A 22,582-nucleotide genomic window follows, 5' to 3' on the forward strand; every position below is an offset into this window, starting at 1 on the left:
CTCCATATTTTTCCTAATGCACTCCTGGGTAACAACAGTTATTTGGAAAACTATGAAGAGCTGCTTGCAGTAACCAGGATAGCAGTCAAATTTGAAAAGTTAAGGACGACAGCTACTCAAAGCCTCCATTTTATACCCAGGATGAGTTGCAGGTGTTGATGTTAGATTGAGCTCCATTCTAGCTTCAGAGGTAGGGAAGGAGGTTTTTAACCTCGATGCCAGATAAAGTTGCCTCAGTCTCTTTTTCAGAAGATCGTTGAGTTGTGACTCATGCCATAGTGTGGTCATGGTTTGAAAAGTTTTCTTAAGGAAACTTCTTAAAAGTCATCAGTCCAGTTTGCCTTCACAAAAACTGAAGCACTGATGTGTTTTGCAAAGGTATCTTTTTTTTTTTTTTTTTTTAAGTTGTGTTCAGGCAATTGAGTGTTAGTGAAATAAGCCACCAAATTTGGATTAATGGATTTATTAGTGTGTTTTGGTGGCATGACATTCATGAAGTCTGCAAAAACTTGTGGGATACAAAACTTTTAGGATGATACTTTGAAGTGACCTTCTTACTTCTTTTTGCCTTCCACAATGTTCTTCTTTTTTTCTCTAATATTTTTTTCTTTTTTTTTTTTCCTCCTTAAGAATTTGTTTCTTCCTCACTCCCAGGTGCACGAACACAATAGGGCTGCAGATCTGAACATAAGAGCTTTTACCTGTGGCCTTTTGGTGGAGTTGCACTAACAGATGTTATTTCAATATTAGTAGAGTAGATTGAAGTTCCTGTCTATAGTTTCTGAGTGTCCTGGCAGTCACTCTCTTTGCTTTAAAGACAAAACCAAAAAGCAGTTCCGTCTCTTTATTGCTCTGCTACTGGCAGATTTTAACTACATTGGCTTGTAGTATCATGATCTGTGATCCACAGATACTTCTATGGGGAAAGGCACACCTCTGTCTTCTTGTTTCTTGCTGGTTGTCCTACTGGTGGCATCTCTAACTGATGAGCTATCTACTATGCATGATATCCTCTGCCTGGATACTTCAGATCATGGTAGTCTGACATCAAGCAATACCTTGGACTTCCTTCCCTCCATTTTTATCTTTTTCCTGATTACCAATTACTTGCGTACGGGAGAGTAAACCAAGCTTATGTTGACATCCTCAAAAACATAAAGATGTAAAGAGGTATTGGGTGGCTGCCTGTAAAGAATGTTTCTCTGCTAAGCAAGGTGCAGAACCATGGATGCCAAGGAGGTTTTCGCAGGTTTGGAAGGAGCCCTTCACCTAGCTGACATCTGTCAGGCTCTAGCTTTGGCACACTCTTCTAGCATGCCAGTGATTTCAGTACTCCCAAGAGTAGGATGGCACTAGCTTATAGCTTTGGGATGACCCTGTAATTTTGCTGAAGAGAATGTATTTTGCTCTGTATTTCAGCTATAGCTTTAGCACTCAAGGGCCCTGGCCTGCAATCCGAAATGTGGTAGCCCTTCCCATTGCCCTTTGGTGGTATTCAGATAAAAGTAGACAAATCCCATTGATATTAAGGAGAGTTTAGCCCTTGTAAGTACTCCAGAGCCTGATCTAGTGACAGTACAAAACATAAGAAGTACAAAACAGAGAGAGGGGTTAGCATGTGATAAAAACTCAGCAGACGTTTGAAAGTGTTCAAATAACTATTTCAAAGAAAGAGGAACAGGTTGAGACCACCCTCAGTATTTTCCTGTCTTTCTGATGAAAGACCGGGTTGGGTGCTAGTACAACTGTAGAATGTAGTTGAGCCTGAATTTGAAAAACACATCGATGCAATATATTTATCAATTAGTCTTTTCAATAATATCGGTAGTAAAAGCAAGAGGAGAACTTTGTTGCACCTTTATTTTAATCAGACTTTCATTTTTAAAAGTTGAAAGAATACAAGCTTGATAAAGCTAATGCTACTGAGCTGGCCGTAGGGAAAAGGATGAGAGCCAGTTATTTTTCCTCAGCAGGACAGTAGGAAATGTGTAACTGTTAAATTTCAGTTCAGATGTTTATATCTTTACATATTTACAGTGGAAAACTAGATTAGAGCCCAAGAATATGATATTTCTCAAACTGAAATAAAATGGCTTTTATCAAGGGAACAGCAAGAAAAAAACTAAATTAATCTCAAAACACAGGAAAAGGCAGCATTTCTAGCACAGCAGAAATCTTTCTCTAATTGCTCAGATCATCATGCATGGATGTTGAATTCTCTGCCTTCTTCTCTTCCAGAGACTGAAGGCAGCACTGACTCATCATCCTGCCGCCATGTCGAACGGGAATATGAACACCATGGGCCACATGATGGAAATGATGAGCTCGCGGCAGGACCAGACGCCCCACCATCATATGCACTCACATCCTCATCAGCACCAGACGCTGCCACCTCATCACTCATACCCGCATCAGCACCAGCACCCAGCGCACCACCCTCATCCTCAGCCTCATCACCAGCAGAACCATCCCCACCACCACTCCCACTCGCACCTTCACGCGCACCCGGCACATCACCAGACATCGCCACACCCCCCGCTGCACTCGGGCGGACAAGCACAGGTAGACCTTCGTGCCACACTGCATTGCTGAGTGTTGCTGTTATGTGGAGTTAAAACCTGATCCCTGTGTTGTTTCTCCTCGCATGCATGTCTTGTCAGATACAAGCCCCTCAGGCTACTCATAAATGTCCGCTACCAGTGGTGGGGAAGCACAAACTTTATTCAGAATACAGAGTGAAGGAACAACTCATTTTTTTTGCTTAAATTGCTAGACATTTGTAATATCTTACTTAATAAGGAGCTCCAAGGTTTTTCAGTGCTCTGAGCCCTGCAAATTGCCACGTATCCTTTTATGGACAAAGCATATTATGGAGATTAGCAGGTTAGATATGTTGCCTAATGTGTTTGAACCTAAACTTCTCAGGCCAAGATTAAAGAGCTGTATCTGTTCTACCTTCAGAAATACATAGCACTTCACTTTGGTAAAGCAGAATGGCAGTGGTGGGTGTGTATTCAAGACTGGAGATCGTAGAGGTAGCTTTAAGGTAAGACACATTGGCTTAGAGGAAAAGAGGAAAGGGGATCCAGACTTTACAAAGAGGATAGTAGCCTCCAGCTGCAAAGCATGAGAGAAAGCCAAGACTAGCTGGGAGCGTGGGCAACAGTTGGTTGATGTCATGATAGGGGAAAAAGATGATAAAGCCAATCCAAGGAGGGAGATTTAAACCAGGAAGGCAATTTTGATTTGGATTCAGGTGATGAGAACATCAGTGAAGGTGTCCATTGGATGAGTCAAAGGTCTCAATTTTTGGACAAGGTATATTGGCTTCAGCAATTTGGATAATTCAATATCTGAACTGAATGTTTTGTTAACTAATGAGCAAGTGAGCATGGACTTAGCAGAGTAATTTTTAAGAGGCATTCTATTAATGTCTTAAGATGATAGGTTTCTGCATAGAATAGTACAAGAAAAATAAAGCTCTAGGGCCAGTGACTGTAACATGTCAGGTCAGGGGAGCAAATTTTAGGAGGACAAGCAGGCAGTGCATAAAATGAGGACAAAGAGGAGTGCCAGCCATAAGAAGTTCAATCTGTGAAGTATTGTGTTGCTTGCAAATACCTTTCAGACAAGCTCTTAGAAAACATTAAAGAAAATGAGAGGATTTGGCTGACATCCCAGTGTCCCACAACATTAACTATTTACTAACATCTAGCCTTATTATTGCAGAAGCTGCAAGCACATGGGATTTCCCTAAAGCATTTGCTAATGTAAAATGAATTGTCAGCTTTAGAGAAACAGTCTAAATAAGAGAGCAGCAGACTCCCCTGTGAGAAGACATCCAGAGCTTCATAAGTTTAGTTCAGTTTTCACTTTGTGAATTCAATTATTTTCCCATCCGTTAATGAGTTATTTTCCTTGGAGTTGTTTAAAAACTCCAATAAAAAGACATAATTGCGTAACAGAGAAACTAAAACTAACCTGATGGCTGTCTTGGAGATCCATGAGACAACAAGGATGAAGTTGTGCTTAGCAGATTGAGAACCCCATTGGTGAGATGGAGGAAGTCACTTACCTCTCTGAAGCTTTTAAAACAAGGGTAATAGTATTACCAAACTCACCAATGGGTTGGGAGGATAAACATGTTAATGCAGGTGAGGGAGTCAGATACCACGGTATGGAGCATTGCTGGAAAACATCCTTATTACCGCTTCTAACAGGTGAGAAGCAAACAGCTACAAGAGAAAAGAAACCTCCCAAGTCTAAGGATAAGACATCAGCCAATGAGCCAGTGTGCTACAGCCACCTGTAGAATAGAACACCCTGTAGAACAGACGGTTTCAATTGGAAGTGAGCTACAATGATCATCTAGTTCAACTGCCCGACCAATTCAGGGCTGACCAAAAATTCAAAAGTGTCATTAAACGCATTGTCCAAATGCCTCTTAAACACTGACAGGCTTGGGGCACTGACCATCTTTCCAGGAGGCCTGTTGCAGTGTCTGACAGCCCTCTCAGTTAATCAGTGCTTCCTGATGACAAGTCTAAACCCCAGAGCAGCTTTGAACTATTTCCATGTCTCCTAACTCTGGATCCCAAGGAGAAGAGATCAGCACCTCCCTCTCTACTTCCCTTCCCCAGGAAGCTGTAGAGAGCAGTAAGGTCACCCCTCATAGCACATTCTTTCCAGCCCTTTCACCAGCTTTGTTACTCTCCTTTGGACACATTCAAGGACCTTCACATCCTTCTTATGTGATGGGGCCCAGGACTGCACACCGTGCTTCAGGTGAAGTTGCACCAACGCTGAATACAGTAGGACAGTCACCTCTCTGGTTGGCCATGCTCTGTTCAATGCCCTCCAGGATGCAGTTTGCCCTCTGCTGGCTCCTATTGATCCTGCTGTTGACCAGCACCCCCAGAGCCCTTCCTGCAGGGCTGGTCTCCAGCCAGTCCTCTCCCAGTTTATACTTGTGCCTGGCATTACTGTCCTAGGCATTTTGACTTGTTAAATTTCATGCCATTGATGATTGCTCAATGCTCCAATCTGTCTAGATCCCTCTGAAAGTCCTCTTGTCCCTGAAGAGAGTCAACAGCACATCCCAGTTTGTTATCATCAGCAAACCTGCTAATGGTGCATTCAACTCTGGCATTCAGATCGTTGATAAAAAGATCGAACAGAGCTGGCCCTAGAATTGGTCCCTGAGGAATACTGCTGATGTCCAGTCACCAGTTAAATGTAGCCCCATTAAGCACAGCCCTTTAAGCTTTGCCCTTCTGCCAGTTCTTTACTCAGTGCATCATGTATCCGCTCATCTCACAGTTGAACAACTTATCCAGGAGGATGCTGACAGGGACAGTATCAAAAGCCTAACTAAAATCCAGCAAATCTACAATCTACTAGGTGGGTGACCTTACCATAGAAGGATATCCAATCAGTTAAATAGATTGTCCCCTTGTGAATCCATATTGCCTGTGCCTGCTAATTGCATTATTCTTAAAATGTGTTTCAATAGTACCCACTATAATCTTCACCATAAAGTTTCCAGTAACAGAGGTTAAACTAGCAGGCCTGTAGTTTCCCAGGTCTTCCCTCATGGCCTTTCTGTAGAGTGGAATAGCATTGGCTGGCTTCCAGTCAGAATAGACCTCCCCAGACTCCCAAGAACTTTGGTAGGTGATTGAGAGGGTCCTACCTTAACATCCACCTATTCCTCTTAACCTATGTGCTGCTGAATATGGATTTGAGTCATTCCAGTTAGGGCAGCCTCGACTTACTGTGCTTTTTACTCCCTGTGAGCTATGCACCTTGGAAGATTCACAGGCAGGCAAGAAGAAATATGGACACCAGGGTAGGTGGGCTGACTGGCAGCCACAAAACTATGTCAGATTCTCTCCAGTCTCAATCCAAGCCCGGAATCAGATGAGCTTTGCTTTGCACAGCATATCTCTGGAGGCAGCTGGCCCCATCAGGGTTCAAGGAGTTCTTCACCTTGTTCATAGGTCTAAGTGTTACCAAGAGGATGGGAACAGAGGGTGATGGCTGAGGAGGCTGAGCAAGACTCCTTGGGACAATGGCCTCCCTGGGCAGCAGAGCTCTTGTTGCAGGCCTGCTCGTGTGGTGCAAAGTGACTTCTGAGCAGATGCATTAGTGGGGAAAAAATAAGGGTTTGCTGAGTAATAATCACAAAGTTATTACTTTCTAAGCTCATCCATAGTCCCTGTGGTAATGGCCTCTTTGTGGGTCAGATTGCTCCAGCAGACACTAATTTTATGGTGCATTTTACTAATTATTAACCTCCTTATTCTTCTGAGCCAGATTCTTCCATTCCAAACCCCCTGCCAAATGACAGCATGGTCCATGCTGCTGTGATCCTTGTGGTCCCATGTAGAGACTGATGTTACTTTACACCACACCCTTCTGTAATGTCAGAATTCATTTCATGCTTTTCAGCTACCATTTTGATACACAGGACCCAAATGAAATACGGTCTTGTAGAATAAATGAATGGATATGAGTTTTGTAGCCAGCTGCAGAGAACAGGAAGTATTGGATCAAGGAAAAATGTAGAAATCACCTTCTGATAGGTATCTTTCTGAGAGAGAGGTATATTTTACCGAGTTGTAGCTGTGTTACCTCAACTACTGCAACTATTCTTGTGTTGGTCCTGTGAAGGTTTCTTGATATCAAACTTGCCAGAGTGATAGCTTAAGCAATATAGTGGTTTGGATGTTGTTTCATTCTATTAGCTATCCTACATTTGTCTTCATTATGGATACTTGATTAGCATCATCTAAAAAAAAAAACCCAAAAAGCAAACAACAACAACAGCAACAAAAACAAAAACTGAGTTTTAATACATGTTTATTTGTTAATTTTCTTTCTTATGTCCCTAGGCAGGGCAGCAAAATCCTGCTACAGAATTATGCTTAGACAGTTATCAAGATATAACCTAACAGATTTCAAGGTTAAGCACTATATAGTAAGAGTCAGTTAATTATCCTATGTGACATTATTAGTGACGTAATGGCAACCTTTATGATTAATATCTGCCAGAAATAGAGAGAAGATTCTGTTGTTCTGAAATTGCACTCTGACTGCCCAAAGACCGAGTGCTACATTTTGAAAACAAAATGACTCACCAGTTATTCAGGAGAAAATGATCATATGAGGAGAAAGGAAAAAAAAAAAAGAAACTTATAGTTACTATTTTCTGCCAGTGTTGCAGACCTGATTGGGAGAGCTAAGAAGCAAGAATTTTTAATGCTGAATAAAAAAAGAAGAAAAGCTTTTGGTGTCCAGAAACTTAAATAACAAATCTTTGAAGTCCTGAAAGATGTTGTATGTGAGAAAATGAAAGGTCTTTGATGAGGTGTTGACATTAAAAGGGATCTCTGAGGCCTCTGAACTCAGACATCTTGCTAAAGAGGCAGCATGCCCAGCCTGGCTGGATGAGAAGCAGCTGGCATCCCTCGGCAGCAGTCTCCTGGAGGCAGGCTGGGGACAGTGGTGGGAAGGACAGTGGCTGGTGGTCCTGCCTGTGTGGTGCTGGCGGCTGCAGCCTCTGCAACTGCTGAAGCCCTAGGACTCCAACCTCCAGTGTGGACAGAGGGTTGGAGATTTTACCAGCAAACATACAGACTTAATACAAGCTGAAATTTTAAATATCAGTCAGAATGTTCAGTGTGGCTTTTTTATTTTTAGAAGGTTATTTAAAAAAAAACCAAAAATTTCTGCTCCCGTGAGAGAGATTCCCTGTCTGTGCAACATAAAGCTGGGAATAAATTTGGCTTTATGTAAAAAGCATTATCAGATGCACAGAATAATTACACAAAAAATTGCCACTTTAATTGACACAAGTCAGCTGGGGGAGGAAGCAAACTCTTCTTCACAGTTTGTGGTGAGATTCTAGACAGAAAAGCAACCTCGCAAGACGATAGTATCATTTTAATTGAGACAGACAGAGATGTTAGGCAAACACATGTTAATTGCCACAATTGAAATTCAGGGCTCAAGTCTGACAAAGCGCTGAGTACGTCCACTCCCTGAAGTCAAAAGGAAGCACCTTGGAGGTTTGGGTCTTTGCCAGAACAAGAGGGTAAATTTTGAGTCAACAATTCAGGTTTCCAGAGTGTTCCAGAATGTGCTGGAGCTACAGCAGCAACGTGAGCCGCAGCAGCAGCTCCCACTGGGCGCAAGCCATGGGACATGTGGGTCAGGCTCCCAAGCCCAGCTCAGAGCCCTGTTAACTAAGTGCCTCATATAGGCAGGAAAGCAATCCAAAAGCTGGCTATTCCCAGGCAGATTAAGTCTGATGCTTATTCCTGACAGAGCCATGGGCACATGTTTCATTTGCCCAGGAGCTGGAGCACAGACTACTTCAGGCTGCCCTCACCATGTGCCTTCCCTGTAATGGCATTGGCCTTTTACTTTCAGGAGCAGGATCAATACTCTCCTGCTCTTGCAAAAGCATAAATACATATTTTTCCATAGTTTTGTAGCAGCAGGACTGGATGTAGTGTGCCTCTGCTTTCGAAGCCAGGCTACTGAAAAAAAAGAGTACAGCACCCACAGAGGTCAAATGGAAATACCTGAGAAGAGGAATATCCCTTCTCCTCACAGTGCAGGGATACCAAAATGCAGGTTCCAGTTAAGGTACCTAAATTTTCTTTTGCTCCCAGCTGAGGGGCACCAAGATCTGCTAGCCTTGCACAATCCCAGCCCACAGCTTTCCAGATCCATTCAGGTGCAAAGAGCATGGCAGCTCTTGTCCCCAGAGGTGGTAAAGCATGAGACAGCAGTGGAGAAGCCTGTGAAATAGAGATATCTGAAAATTGTGGAGGAAATTTTACTTATTTAAAATAAAAAGAAGGAAAAAAGAAAGAGAGAGAGAGAGAGAGAGAGAGAGAGAGAGAGAGAGAGAAAGAAAGAAAGAAAGAAAGAAAGAAAGAAAGAAAGAAAGAAAGAAAGAAAGAAAGAAAGAAAGAAAGAAAGAAAGAAAGAAAGAAAGAAAGAAAGAAAGAAAGAAAGAAAGAAAGAAAGAAAGAAAGAAAGAAAGAAAGAAAGAAAGAAAGAAAGAAAGAAAGAAAGAAAGGTCCCTACAGTCTTCTGCTTTGATTAAAACAGTTGCTGAGAGATACTTGACATTTCAAGTTTGAAACAGGTGGTAGTAAGGAAAGGACCTAAATGAAGCATTTTTAATAACTACAAGGGGAAAAAATATTTTCCCTACAAATATGCAGAGAATCGTTTTTTAAAAAATCTCCCCTTTGACCATGGCAAGGATTTGCCAGCAGCTCATTTCAGTGGCATTTGGCGCAGCCTTTTGCGCCTGTTGCAGACCTCCCTGGGGAGCAGGACGAGCGTGTGAGATTTCCCTTCCCTGTTCAGCATCCCCCTCCATAACTTTCCCCCCTCACCACCCCTTGCCAAACCTCTTCTTCCCGGCCAGGTTTCGCCAGCAGCACAGCAGATGCAGCCCACGCAGACGATACAGCCGCCACAGCCGACTGGAGGTCGCCGGAGGAGAGTGGTGGACGAAGACCCGGATGAGAGGAGGCGGAAATTTCTGGAAAGGAACCGAGCCGCCGCCACGCGCTGCAGACAGAAGAGGAAGGTCTGGGTGATGTCACTGGAAAAGAAAGCAGAAGAGCTCACCCAGACAAACATGCAGCTTCAGGTGCGAGCCACTGTCTGCGCCCCTGAGGACACAGAGGGGCTCTTTGTGCTCAGAGGGGCTGGCGGTGCCAGCTGCCCTTGCTGCCCTCAGGGCTGCCCCCACACAGCCAGCTCCTAGCAGCAGTGCGGGCATAATCAAAGCCGATTAATCAAGATGTGTGTGCTTCGATTAAAGAAATAATTGCATTTTAGTGGGATAAGCCAGAAAAAAGATGTCTTGCGATTGAGAAGCCTTTGCTAGACAGAGTTGTATTTATTTTCTTTTCCCGTCATAGCTTTTTGTGGGGAATTTTTTTTTTTTTTCTTTTTTTGTAAGTGCCATCAACTCAGCCATAAAAGGCTTCTTCAGAGCAAGGCATGTAGCTAAACCCTCATTCAAAGCCAGGGAGATAGGATCATAAACAGAGCAGTCTACCAGAAAGAAAAAGATTAAGTGGATGGATGAAGATACCCTGACTATAATAAAAGCTGTTCTTAGGTGGTGTAGTGAGCACAATACTTCTGCCCCATCTGGAGGTGTGTCTGTGTGCTGCCAAGGGTGGGGACTGTTCATGTAACGGCACTCCCCTGAAACGCAGAGGTGTGAGCAGCACCCAGGCACTGGCTGTAGCAGAGCTGTGTAGGTGACATGCTCTAGGTGACAGCAGCCCTGCCAGGCCTGTCATTTTGTCCCCACAGGTCTGGTCCCCCATCCCGATGCAGAGAGCCAGAGGATTTCCCAAGTGGATTAAAACACTCCTTAACTTATCTTTGGTGTTGTGAAGAGTTAGTTCGCTTGTCAATTCATGTCATCAAATCTGGAAGCCACATTGCCTTCAGAAGAAGTTATAAAGTAATGTCATGGACAAATGTTAATACAAATCCAGCACATGAGCACTGAGTGGCATTTTTTATCAGTTCTTCCAAAGTTGTGGAACAGTTTCTGTGTTCTTGGGTTTAATGTTTGCAGAAGAGTTAGGTTTAAATTTCGTGGCTAACTAAACCCTCTCTTTCTTTTCTAGAACGAGGTTTCCATGCTGAAAAATGAGGTAGCACAGCTGAAACAGTTATTGTTAACACATAAAGACTGTCCGATAACAGCTATGCAGAAAGAATCGCAAGGATATCTAAGTAAGTAGCTGGTATGTTTGCACTGTCTCCACACTCCTCACAGGAAAGCAAAGTTTCTAATTCTTTCCACCAGAACCCCTTCTTGGTCATATTCTCACTTGAACCTGTCTTCTCAAACATCATCCGAGCCATCCAATCTCCTGCCCTTATTTATCCAGTCCCGCTCAAAAGCAAAAAAGCCCCGGTTTGCATCCCACACAGCAGAGCTAGTCTTCCCCACCCCTCCCTCCAGCAAGGAGATGCACACGGATGGACGCTCACTCCCCTGTGGAGGATCCTGCTTGAACTCACAGCTCCAAACCTGCAAGAGTCCTCCTGGGAGCAGCGCTGCCAGCACCTTAAAATAACTCTCAAAAGGAAAGTTAAAATGGAAAACATTACAGTCCCCTCCAGCGAAAATGGTCCTGTGCTCTGACAGTGGTGCAGACCAGGCATGGCGCAGGTTTTCAAGGTTTGTCAACTCTTTTTTAACTCTTATCTTTCATGGCTTTTTTCAAAAAAAAAAATCATCTAATGGAGGTACTGAATTGATTCTGTCTAGTTGATGCGTTTTATGAATGTGGTAATTTAGAGACAAATTCTTTGCTTGGCTCTGGAACATTTCAGAAGAGCCTCGGGGTTAATATTTGCTAGATTGCGGCATTCTCTTAAAATAGAGGCCATTTCTGTCTCCTCTGCATCACTATGCATCTGGCTCTTTAACAGTACTCAAAGAAAAAAATACATAATTGCATTACATGCCTATCAACTGTTGCTTGAATTAGATTTTCTGTGCTGCAGTGCACAGCACTCTAATTTTGATTCCTGCTGGAGCAAAGAAAGCATTTAAGCATCCCAACTGACTTTACAGACCTTAAGATATCAGACTTTTTATCCTGGCATTGCTTTCATAATCATTAAGGTCTTGGACATTTTTCAAGGTACCAGGTCCTGAAATCAGGTTGATATCAGAGAAGCTGACTTGAAAAAAATTAACAAAAACTGCAAAAGATCAGAAGACGGAGAGTGTTGCATAACTGTGCATTTTGAAATCCTGGGACTTGTGCATGCCTCAGGTTGTTAGTATTGCTGGCAGAGTAGTACAACCCTTTTCCAGGAGTGTTACCCAGCCTGTTACTCGCATGGATAATTGAATGTGCGTTGTCTCTGTGCCCTCACCCCCTTCCCAGGTCCCGAGAGCAGCCCTCCTGCGAGCCCGGTCCCAGCTTGCTCCCAGCAGCAAGTCATCCAGCATAACACCATCACGACCTCCTCCTCCGTCAGTGACGTCGTGGGAAGCTCCACTCTCACCCAGCTCGCCAGCCACAGAACAGACATCAACCCCATCCTTTAAAAGTGGTTGATCAGAAACTGCAAGGGGAGTGTGGTAGCGTATCAAAGCGTCCTCTGTGCTAAGGACAGTTGCAACTGTAACTCAAGCCTGGAAGATTCCTCAGTTCTTGAAAGACTCTGGCTTTCATTTTTATAGTTATTAAAATGTCTTTTATACTTAGTTACATAAAAGGGAGTTATGCAATTAATATGCTATCAGCTTGAGAAATGCTTTGGTGCTTTCTCCAGTTTTTTTGGTACCAGTTACTTGTTTATAAACCTAACTGTTTCTGTACATAGTCACGCTTCCTTTTCACCAATCTAGCCTGAAGCTCAGAAATACGGAGTTGTGTTAAACTGCAGCTTGTTAGCCAGTGTGAGGCATGAAAAGTATTAAACAGAGTCATATGTAGGTAACTAGGAGTAATTAGACTATAAATATAGAGAGAGGGCATCTGCTGACAGCATAATAAAAAATGAGTTAGCGTTGTGCTATCAGCTGACCCTGTCTTGCATTCAGAGCCTCTTTCAAAGCAGTTACATAGGATGTGGCTGTCAGGACAAAACCAAGCCCAAATAACGTGCTCCTTTGTCTAGCCCTCCCCCTTCTCCTCTCCTACCCTGCCCTTGTTCTCCTCCAGTTATTCTTACACCCTCCTTTCCCCTTCCTAGACCCTTTTCATCCCTCAGCTTTTTTTCTTCCTGCTTTTTTCATTCCAAGGCTTTCTCACTGCACTCTCTTTTTCTCAAAGAATGGTGATGAACAAGCAAAAACTTCAAGCCCACCTAAAAACTGTCAGCACGGCTGCTGCTTTCACTAGCTCTTCACCCACAGCTGAGCTGCATCCAGCATTTGGCTTTTAAAAAACAAATGCTCCTGATTTAGTGTTTTTAATAACCAGCGAAAGGCGAGAGCAGGGCAGCGCCAGGTGAAGTGGGATTGAGAGCCAGCTGTGTTGATCCTAACAGCCCTGTAAGCTACTATGGCATGGTACAGACTTAGGGAGCAACACCAGAGAATCACAGCAAGTCTTTTGCACTGCCAGTCATTAACATAGAAAAATCCATAGAGTATATAATAATTCGGAAAAGTTCTATGCCCTAACCCGATTACATTGTTCTAGCACTGAAAACTGACAGCCTCAGGTTTCATGGCTATAAATGAGAAATAAATCAGGTTCTGACCAGTTGGGAAAAGGCCGTTTTGAATTCCCAGGGCAAAACCTGCTCTCTGGAGGTGTTCCTTTAAGCACCCGCAGAGCGATCCTGAGCTGGCAGGCAGCAGTGTGGCCTCACTGACTGAAATGGCACTTAACACCCGCATACTGCGGGTAAGGAACGGTCTCGTTAGGACGCTAAATAATGTTCAGAAGGCGTGCAGCTGCTGGAAAGTGCTGCAAGAATGGCAAAGCCCACTGCACTCTGGATAAAACTCAGTCCTGCAAAGAGGGTCTGGAATAGAGCCTTATGCCACAATTCAAGTTTTTATTTGGGCTCTGGGCCTGCCGCTCAGCGCCAGTGATTTGCATCCCACAGTGGTACCAGTGATTGATGGGAAAATCAGACAGAGCTGATGCCAGTTAATTACGCTGCCTTGCCATATATTGGAACCTGATTTTGCTCTCAAATCTGTCAGTGACAAAACCTCCTGCTGCTTACCCAGGAAGCAGACTCTGAGCTGGTGATAAATGTTAAAACATTTTGAGCTGCAGCTTTAATAGCAAAAGCTAATTCACGTTATTCCCAGCAAATTCTCTAGCCCTGAACAGACTTTGTTCTGAAGCTAAGTTCTCCTTATCAAAGGCTGTTTCTTTGGGTTTCAGAGGAGTTGTGAAGTCTATAAGGGTGACTCTTCTCTGTGCGGGAGGGAGAGTGAAACAACTGAAGCATGAGGCAATGTAAGGAGTAGGGACTGCCTAGAAGGGAAAGCAAAATTCTGGGGATCATTCATTTCTGAATTAGTTCTTCTCTTGGTAACTAACTTTTTATCAGTATTCTTTAGCAGCTTGCTTTCCATTTATGCAAGTGCATTCAAGAGAAGATTTTTTTTAATGTACAGTGTAAATCTTGACTTGATTATATAGTCTAAGAACCAAAAAAAATTACGAAAAAATACAAATGTAAAGGATTTTCTATTATATTTTAGACAAACATATACTTTTAAAGTGTTTTAAATACTGAATCTATAATTTTTTTTAACCTCCACTTGTAATAGCTAAATGGTTTTGCTTCATCATGGCTCCCAAGGGAACTTTTTTTAAGTATGCAGTCGAGCAAAATGTTCCAGCTGAGTATCCACTATGTTAAAAAAAAACAACAAATAAGCATTTCCCTTGTGTCTGAATGTCATCATTCACCTTGAAAAAAGAAAATGCCATCACAGGGTTAATTTTTTAAAACTTTTCCTCTGTATGGATAGCACTTAAATACATTAAAAAATAAAAATCAAAGTTATTGGTAATATTAGAATACCCAGTTGAGCTACACTACACTAGAATTACAATTTAGCTTCATTTTATTCAGTCTCCTCAATTAAAATATTTAGCTTTTAAACTGAAAGCGTCTACATTAAAAAGAAAAAAAAAAAAGTAAAAAAATACAAAAACCTTGCCTAAGTTTTGTTAAATTCAGCAACTTGACAGTTTGACTGATGTGTATTATATATAGCTCAATTATTTCTTTTTTTAATGCTAACTAGGCAAGCCAACCACACATGTTGGCCTAAATGTGTAATTACAATGAAATGTCTCCTCTCTATACTATTGGCCTTTAGGTATAATCCTTGCTGGTGATGTGGAAATAAGTAAAGGATGAAAAGCTATTCGCTAGTGCTTTTTGTAACTCTGTCACAGGTTCACAGGCCAAGACAAAACGCAGCATATTTATGTCGGCGACATCATCGGTAAAAGGACCAACCGTACCAGGCACCTTATATTATTCATCAGATTTGCTTCCACATGAAAATGCTCTTCTTTTCCAGGGGAGTGATCCTGCAGCCTTTCCTCAAGCTGCCGATCTGGCCGGGCACCGGAGGCTGCCTGAGCAAGGGCTGCGGGAGAAGCCCCTGCCCCTCTGTCCCTGGGATGTTCCTCTGCCGCACGGTCAGTGGCAGCAGCCTCTTCCTAAGCGTGTCACTCTAAATGCACTTCCTGGGCTCTTTCCATAGAGGAGAAATCCTGCTTTTCCACCACCAGCTACTACTGGAGGCTGCTCTGCTTTCCTCCTGCCCTGCAAATCCAGACTGTTGCCAGGCTCCGTGTCCCATCCCACTGCCAGGAGATGACCCAGAGCGCTTCCCTCGGCTGGCACCTCGCTCAGGAGGAGGTATTTCCTATGTGGACGGCATCTCTCATTGCATGACATCGGATGCACTTTGGAAACCTCAGCCTCGGACAACTGCAATACTTTGACCAGAAAGAAATTATGCTGTGATCCGGTTCCTTCACCCCCCCCATCCCCATCCCTTCCCTGAGTCAATTTATGCAAGCCATATTCATAAAGCTGCCTGTGGGAGACAAGTAGTTTGTGTGCTATCATGGTGTGTTTTATAAGGACGACGATGATGATGATGATGATGATGATTTACAGAGAATTTCACGCTGTTGGGAATTAATTCTTGCTACGAAGCTAAATGTCTGCTGCCCATCTTCTGAATAGTGGAAAGTCAATGGTTCGGTGCCTCAGTGCGTGTGAATGTCGTGTGTTAACTGACTCTGTCCTGTTAACTAACAAGCCAGCTATAACTGTTGTTAAATGCCCAACTTTTGAGGATTCATATTTTTTTAAGCAACAATATTTAGTGTTGAAAATTAGCCTTTTAGTTTAGGCAAAATGTGCTTTCTAGCAGCTAATACCTTTTTTTAAAAAAAAAAAAGCGTATAGAGTGAATTTATGAAAATTCATGAGGACCAAAGCAATTTTAAAACAGGAATCTATTAATTTAGTATTCACATAGAATTTTATAAAGTATTTATTAATAAATGTTATTTTAACACATTCCATTTGAACAGTATTCTTGTACAGAATCTGTTTGGGGTTTTTTAAGTTACAATATTAGTTTTGAAATAAACTACTCTAGGTGTGTGTGTATCTTAGTCTTTCAGGGTCTCAAGCAGAAGTCATCCATCTAAGATGGAAAAGCTTGCTGAGGTCAGTTGTACAGAAATTCCTAGAATTAAATATTTTCCTTAAAGCAGCATCTGCTTTTTTTTTGCCTTTTTTTTTTTTTTTCTTTCTGTTTTTGGTAACAACAAAGCAAATTATGAACCTTCGGTTGTTTCCTTTGTATTGGAAAATGTGCTCTCTTGTTTTAGAAAGCATGGGTCAACATATAACTGGAAAGCCTGTATTTTTTTTTCTCCTTTTTTTTTTTAAGGCTGATTATATACTTCACCATGGAAGATCTAACCCCATCCTTGTTTCTTCTCTAATGTCACATAGTGAGTTGCACTATACTGCCTTATCATTGCCTCTTCTGTCCTCTTACTAAGCAGTGTTCCTTAGATTTAGACCATTGAAACTCCATTATACATCAGAGAAAATTACTGGAGGGGGAAGAAGAGAAACAGATTGATCTGTAGATGTAAAAACTAAACTGTGCCTATAAAACAAAACCAGTTACAACTAATTAGTATCTTATTTCTACATTTCAATTATTTATATTATTTTAAAATTGCACTTTAGCTCTCACTCTCTTTCTTGCTCTCCCTTGTTGAATCATTTATAAATGCTCTTGTAAATTGTTTGCACCAGATACATTTATATGCTTTCACTGGTGGCATATCTACAACTTGTCTCTCACACCTGCCCAAGTGGAGAAGCTGAGAACAGCCAGTTTGCAGAGTGACTTAAGACTTTACATCCTCTTCATGACAGCATATAAATGTTTTATTATGCAAAGTGTGTGAGGCAGCATCTAAGCTACATTTATAATCTCTCATCCCGAGAACCAAAGTGTCCTGAATATCATAAGGTCAGGAGACTGGCTCTGTTGTGCACTGTCGTGCACTTTGACTGTTGTTCAACTCATGGTAGCTGCGAAGCTGCAGTGATAACAGTGGCCATACTATGTATTAGAGTTCTGAATCAATAAAATATGTTGCCTTATAACTTGACTAGAGACAGCACCTTTAAAAAAAAATAAAAATAAAAATAAATCATAAGAAAAGAGACTAAAAACTTCTAAGGACAAAAAAAGCAATAAAATCTCAAGTGATTTGAACACACACACACAAAATGCTCCGTTTTTCATCATCTGAAATAATTATCTTGCCACAAAGACAAAAGAGGCTGTTTACATCCATAACCTCAGAGCTTACAGTTATCTCAGTTTGATCAGTGGCTTTACGCTTAAAAGCTAAATTGCTTACCATTATTGGTTTTCCATAGCTTTCAAAATTACTTTATAGCAAATCCTAAACTGCATGAGGCCAAAAATGTCAGTGTTCACACACACTCACCAACAATATTGATTTTCTAAGTGGAAATCTGATCCTTTCCCAGGCCCTCCTTGGACTGGAATCAATAATTGCAACTCGCTATATTTAGACCAACGTGTAATACCTGGGATACAGGATCTCCAGTTCTATATTTATGCAAAATAAATGTTAGTGATGTTGAGTTTCACTTGGTGGAACTGTTCCTGAAGCCCATAGTAAGAGCATGCTGGCTGATGCCATGAGACTCTTAGACCTAAATCTTTTTCTTAACTAAAAATCTGTGCAACAGCCTTCTGAATGAAGACTGAAAGCTCCTTCTGGCTTTGCAGAAACTGCAGCAGCGTCAGGAAGCGAAGGAGGTGGGAGGGCTGATAGGGCATTTCAAGAGAAATGTTTTCCTTGCTGGAATTTAGGAAATTCCAGAGAAACTTTTTCCCCACCCCTCAGAGCTGAGATTGCAAAGAGATCCCTGTCAGAAACAACTTTTACCATGCTTGCACAAAAGAACCTATTTTGCACGAAAGGTGTATTCAGCCTTCTGAATAACTGCCACTGAGAGTTTTGCCAAGGACTTCATCATTGAGACCCAAGTGTTTCCCAGCCCATGGCCATGAGCTCTGCACCTCTGTCTGTAAGAGCTCCATTCAAACACTGGGTAGCACTAGTCATTGATCGTTGCTTCTTCGAACCTGTTGTCATTGTCCTGGTTTTACGGAACTTTTAGCACTGCTTGGAGTAAGCCTAAACTATCGAAGTTTATATATAAATATATATATATTATATTAAAAAAAGGTGCTGTCACAGTAAGTTTTGGGCTTGAGGTTGTTTGTATTGTATGCAAAGGTTTTGTGTTTGTTTGTCTGTTTGTTTTATTCTGTAAAGCAACCACCTTCCTTACTGGAGGGAGATAATTTTGGTTTTTGTTTGTTGGGGTTTTTTTTGGTACATAAGTGTAAATACTTGCTGCAGCATTTAATATGTTTAATTTTATGTTAAGCTTTTTGTTGCATTGTGAACCCGTTATTGTTACAAATGGACAATGAGTTCATTAAGACTGTTCAACTAGGTCAGATTTTTACATCTCTTTCTAGCTAGAAGAGACAGGAATTTTGTGCATTTGTACAAATGTTAATAATATCACTGCAATTCCAATATAATAAAGCACTCAAATACAAATAGTCCCAGTAGTCTGGCTGTGTCTATACCCTGGACATGTTACAGTACAGATAACTCCTACAATTAAACCAAACTACTCTTCAGTGATTTCTATTCTGAGCTTCAATTCCTCATTTCCTCCAAAATTAGAGGAGGACCATGGTGCTGGGCACCCTCCTGTCTGACAGTAGGAGCAAGGAGCTGTGAAGACCTTACAGCCCACCTTTGCCTTCTGGCAGCCAAGGAAACTTTGCAAGAACAACTTCTCTGAACTTTTTCCAAGCAGGGAGGCTGCAAAGCCTCAAACAAAAAGACTTACATGGTGGGGCCTGACGTGAGGCCTTTGCATAAGGATGAGACAAGCTGTTATTTTACTTTACTTTGCAGCTGGAGTGTGCTTATATCAAAATACACTCTATGCTTGTTATCCCGCCAACCTCGCCTCTTGCCAAAAGCTGCCTGGAAATAGATTTCCTGCTGGGCTAATTAGCTCTAATTGTGATGCCCCTGTTATCTTGCCAACCTCATTTCTCACTATAAATTGGTCCAATACAGACCTTGGCACAATAATGCACAAACCGTAATCTAAAGTTATTCAGGATGAACCCACCTCTCCGGTGGGTAAGCCAACTTTAGATTAATGCAGCTTAATGACCTTGCTGGCAGTCTTAGAGCCATGTCCTGACCCAACAGGGTCGGAGACCTGAGAGGTGCAGCCTGAGCTACGGGAACAGCCCCACCACAAGCACTCGGTCCTGGTGTCAGGCTGCAGGGGACCAGCTCCATGCAGCATGACGGTGCTGCTCCCTTGGAGGCCCTGGCACGGGCACAGCTTCTGCTGCTCTCCCACTGGTTATCAGAAGGCTAAATCTGGCCAAAAGCGTTCACCATCCTAAAATGGGTAGGAAAAAGGCAGAGTCGTGTCCCTGTTCCCATTGTCCCTTTGTAAAAGCTGGAAGATGGGGCAATGGGCACACCTGGCTCCCTGTTTAAGGGGTTACAACAGACATTTTCCCCAAACATCAAGGCATGGCATTAGCTGGAGCCATTTCTGAGGCCATACAGTTCTGTGTTACCTAAAAAGCAGGGCTGTCATGCTCAGCTTAACTTGCATTTAGACAGCAGGGCTCTTGATCTGAGACCAAATACTGAAAGAGGATCATCATATATGTAAAAATAGATGCCTCTCATGAAGGCATATGACAGGACTCTTTTATTGTCCACACAGTTATATTTACACCACACAGTATGAGCTAAGCAAGAGGTATTCAGGCTGAGGTAACAGTGCCCTTTACAGCTGATTCATGGTTTCCCAAACCTGATCACAGTATTTGTTACCCTTCCAAGCAGTCCACTGTTACTATTGCTCTCTCTGGGCTGCCCTGGACATCATAACAAAGTTATTATTAGAGAAAAAATGTTTCAGTGTGAGAACACACTCCTTCCTCTCTCCTTTGCAGGGATGAAGCCAGAACTAGCCTGAGCTGAGGACACTCTGCATCAGTTAAAGGGGTTGCTCCAGCTTACATTAATCAGAGCAGCAGTGCAGAGAGATTCCTTCCCCCTGCCAAACCAGCCCATCCTGCTTTGGCTGGACCCAGTTTGCCTTTCAGTCTGTCCCCAGCTTTCTACCAAACCCAGGCTGCAGACTCAGCTACTTGCTGAAAGGGCACTCAAGACCAATGGCAATGTAGCACAGAGTTCGGATAGGGATGATGAATTAGCACAGAGGGCACCACAGATACCCAAACGCAAGTGCACAAAGCAGGCAGCATAAAAGATCAGCTACAAATGCCTCTCAAAAACAGGAGTGTGGGGCTAGGGGACAGGCTACATAAATGGAGGCAAGAGCTGAGAAATTTTAAGTGGTCTTGTGCTAAAGAAACCTTTCAGCAGGGGGATGGAGAAGCAGGCAGGCATGAGTGCTTTTTTGTTAGTTGGGGGGGGAGTTAAAAATATATTGGCATAGAAAGAATACTGAACATGCAAGGATGCAAAGCTCTCTGATGTATCACTAATCCTCAGCATAAATGAGCCAAGCAAGTCTGACCCTCTCCTGGGAAATGACCCCACATGCAGCACTTGGGGAGCATCTCAGAAATTGTGTGGTTGGTTATGCTCCCCGTATCAGCAAACCTTGCCACCCACAGCTCTAGCAAAGAGTTGCAGTGCAGACCTACTTCTCAGCTCTCCCTGCCCATCCTGGAGCCAGCACTGTCCAGCTGAAGGCAGGCAATGGGCTGGTTTAGAGGGAAAACTAGTTTTCCTCTCTGCAAGGGCTGCAGGCTGCTGAGGTCCCACTACAGGCCCTCCTCCACTTGCCCACTCTCTGGATGTTTTCAAGGTCAGGTTGGATGGGGCTTTGACCACCTCCCACTGGTCTAGTGGGAGGTGTCCTTGCCCATGCAGGGCGGTCAGAACTAGATGATCTTTAAGGTCACTCCCAACCCAAACCATTCTGTGATGCTAAAATATGGTAGACTCCAGCTCTGGAACTAGCCCCAGAATTACCCTGTTGCACCCTCTTTACTTATTCAAGAGCTTGACCCACAGGGTATAAGCACAAGATTAAACAAAAAACTTACTGAGAGGTAGTTTCAAGAAAATAAAAAATTGAACAAGAGTGGAAAACGGGGGGACCAAGGTTAAATCACAACTGCCACCACCCTTCAGATCAGAGGTTCCAACCAAGGCTTTGAGGCCATTTGCTCAATTCTTTGCTTTGCTTTGTTATTGCAACTGCCTTAACTTCTTTTTGCCTCCCACATGCCCTGCTGCAACAGGGACATTTGTTTTAGTGGCTTTAAACAGGGCATTAGTGCTTGCCATTTGCTTAAAACCCTCTTTCTGCAGCACTCTTGAGCACCATTTTTCCTCCAGCCTGCTCTATTCTCCAGTGCAACACAATGCCATGGTATGAGAATGACCCTACAAAGCTGATAAAATATTTAAGACATGTGTTCTGATTGTGTTAGGTAAGCAAATACCATGAAAGCCCGACCATTAGTGAACCTGATCAGCCCATTCCCCCAGGACTTGCTGGCAAAGCAAGCCAGAGCAGCCTCAACCAGAAGCAACGGGGCAGCTGCCTTTCCCAGAGAGGGAAGCTTGAAGGTGTATCTTGAAGAGGCTCAAGGAATTTGCACCCTGTGTACCCCACTCTAAAACCAAATTATATAGATTTGGATGTAGATATAGATATACAGATGTAGATATATAGATACAGATAGGTAGATAAAAATTAAATAGATACATATAGATGATACACACATATATATATGTGCAGCTGGTAGAGATATGTGCATGTATGCATGTGTCTGTGTGTATACAGCAGGTCAGCAGGTGTTTTCACAGAGCATTGCATTCAGCTGACAGCAAGTCAAGTTAAAAGAAAGAAAAATACTTGACATAACTGGCCAGTTCATGTAGGAAATTGAGTCAAGAAAAAATAAATACAGGCAGAAACAGATTAGTTTAAATCTAGGGGCCTATGGATTATAATGGATCATGCAAGAAGACAGGAGGCTTTGCATGGAAAGATTCTATATCATTCTCTCACTTTTTCTTTTGTTTCAGTAATGATTTTCATTCTATGTTATAAGGGGGCTGATCCAATTCCAGAGTAGTAGAAGTTTTTCTTAGATTCAAGACGTTGCACTGTAAAGACAACATTTCCATGGATGAGGAGAAGGAACCGTCTGCAACAAGACACAGCCGTGGATTCCAGTTACACAGGACTGTGTTTGGTATCACAACACCAGCTGTTGTTTTGGCTTGGGTTTTTCATTGTTGGTGTTTTGGAGTAGCTATTCCTTGCACTTTGATGAGAAAGTTAAATTGTCAGAATCAAAGTTGAAGACAGACAGATTTCACAAGCTGAATGGGGAGAATGA

At 42.5% G+C, this 22,582-nt stretch overlaps 1 protein-coding gene across 2 annotated transcripts in view; it reads left to right on the forward strand.

Moving 5' to 3' along the window:
* The window catches only part of CREB5 (cAMP responsive element binding protein 5), a 259,903-nt gene extending 241,202 nt beyond the window's left edge, over window positions 1-18,701 (forward strand). For both annotated transcript variants that reach the window (XM_051612169.1, XM_051612170.1), the window contains 4 exons: window positions 2,239-2,562; window positions 9,449-9,676; window positions 10,677-10,785; window positions 11,955-18,701. In XM_051612169.1, coding sequence (XP_051468129.1) covers window positions 2,239-2,562; window positions 9,449-9,676; window positions 10,677-10,785; window positions 11,955-12,118 — 825 coding nt within the window. In that variant the 3' untranslated portion in view covers window positions 12,119-18,701. The remainder of the gene's footprint in view (window positions 1-2,238; window positions 2,563-9,448; window positions 9,677-10,676; window positions 10,786-11,954) is intronic.
* The last annotated feature ends 3,881 nt before the right edge of the window (window positions 18,702-22,582 follow it).

Source organism: Apus apus, chromosome 2 (assembly GCF_020740795.1).
Source record: "Apus apus isolate bApuApu2 chromosome 2, bApuApu2.pri.cur, whole genome shotgun sequence".
NCBI lineage: Eukaryota > Metazoa > Chordata > Aves > Apodiformes > Apodidae > Apus > Apus apus.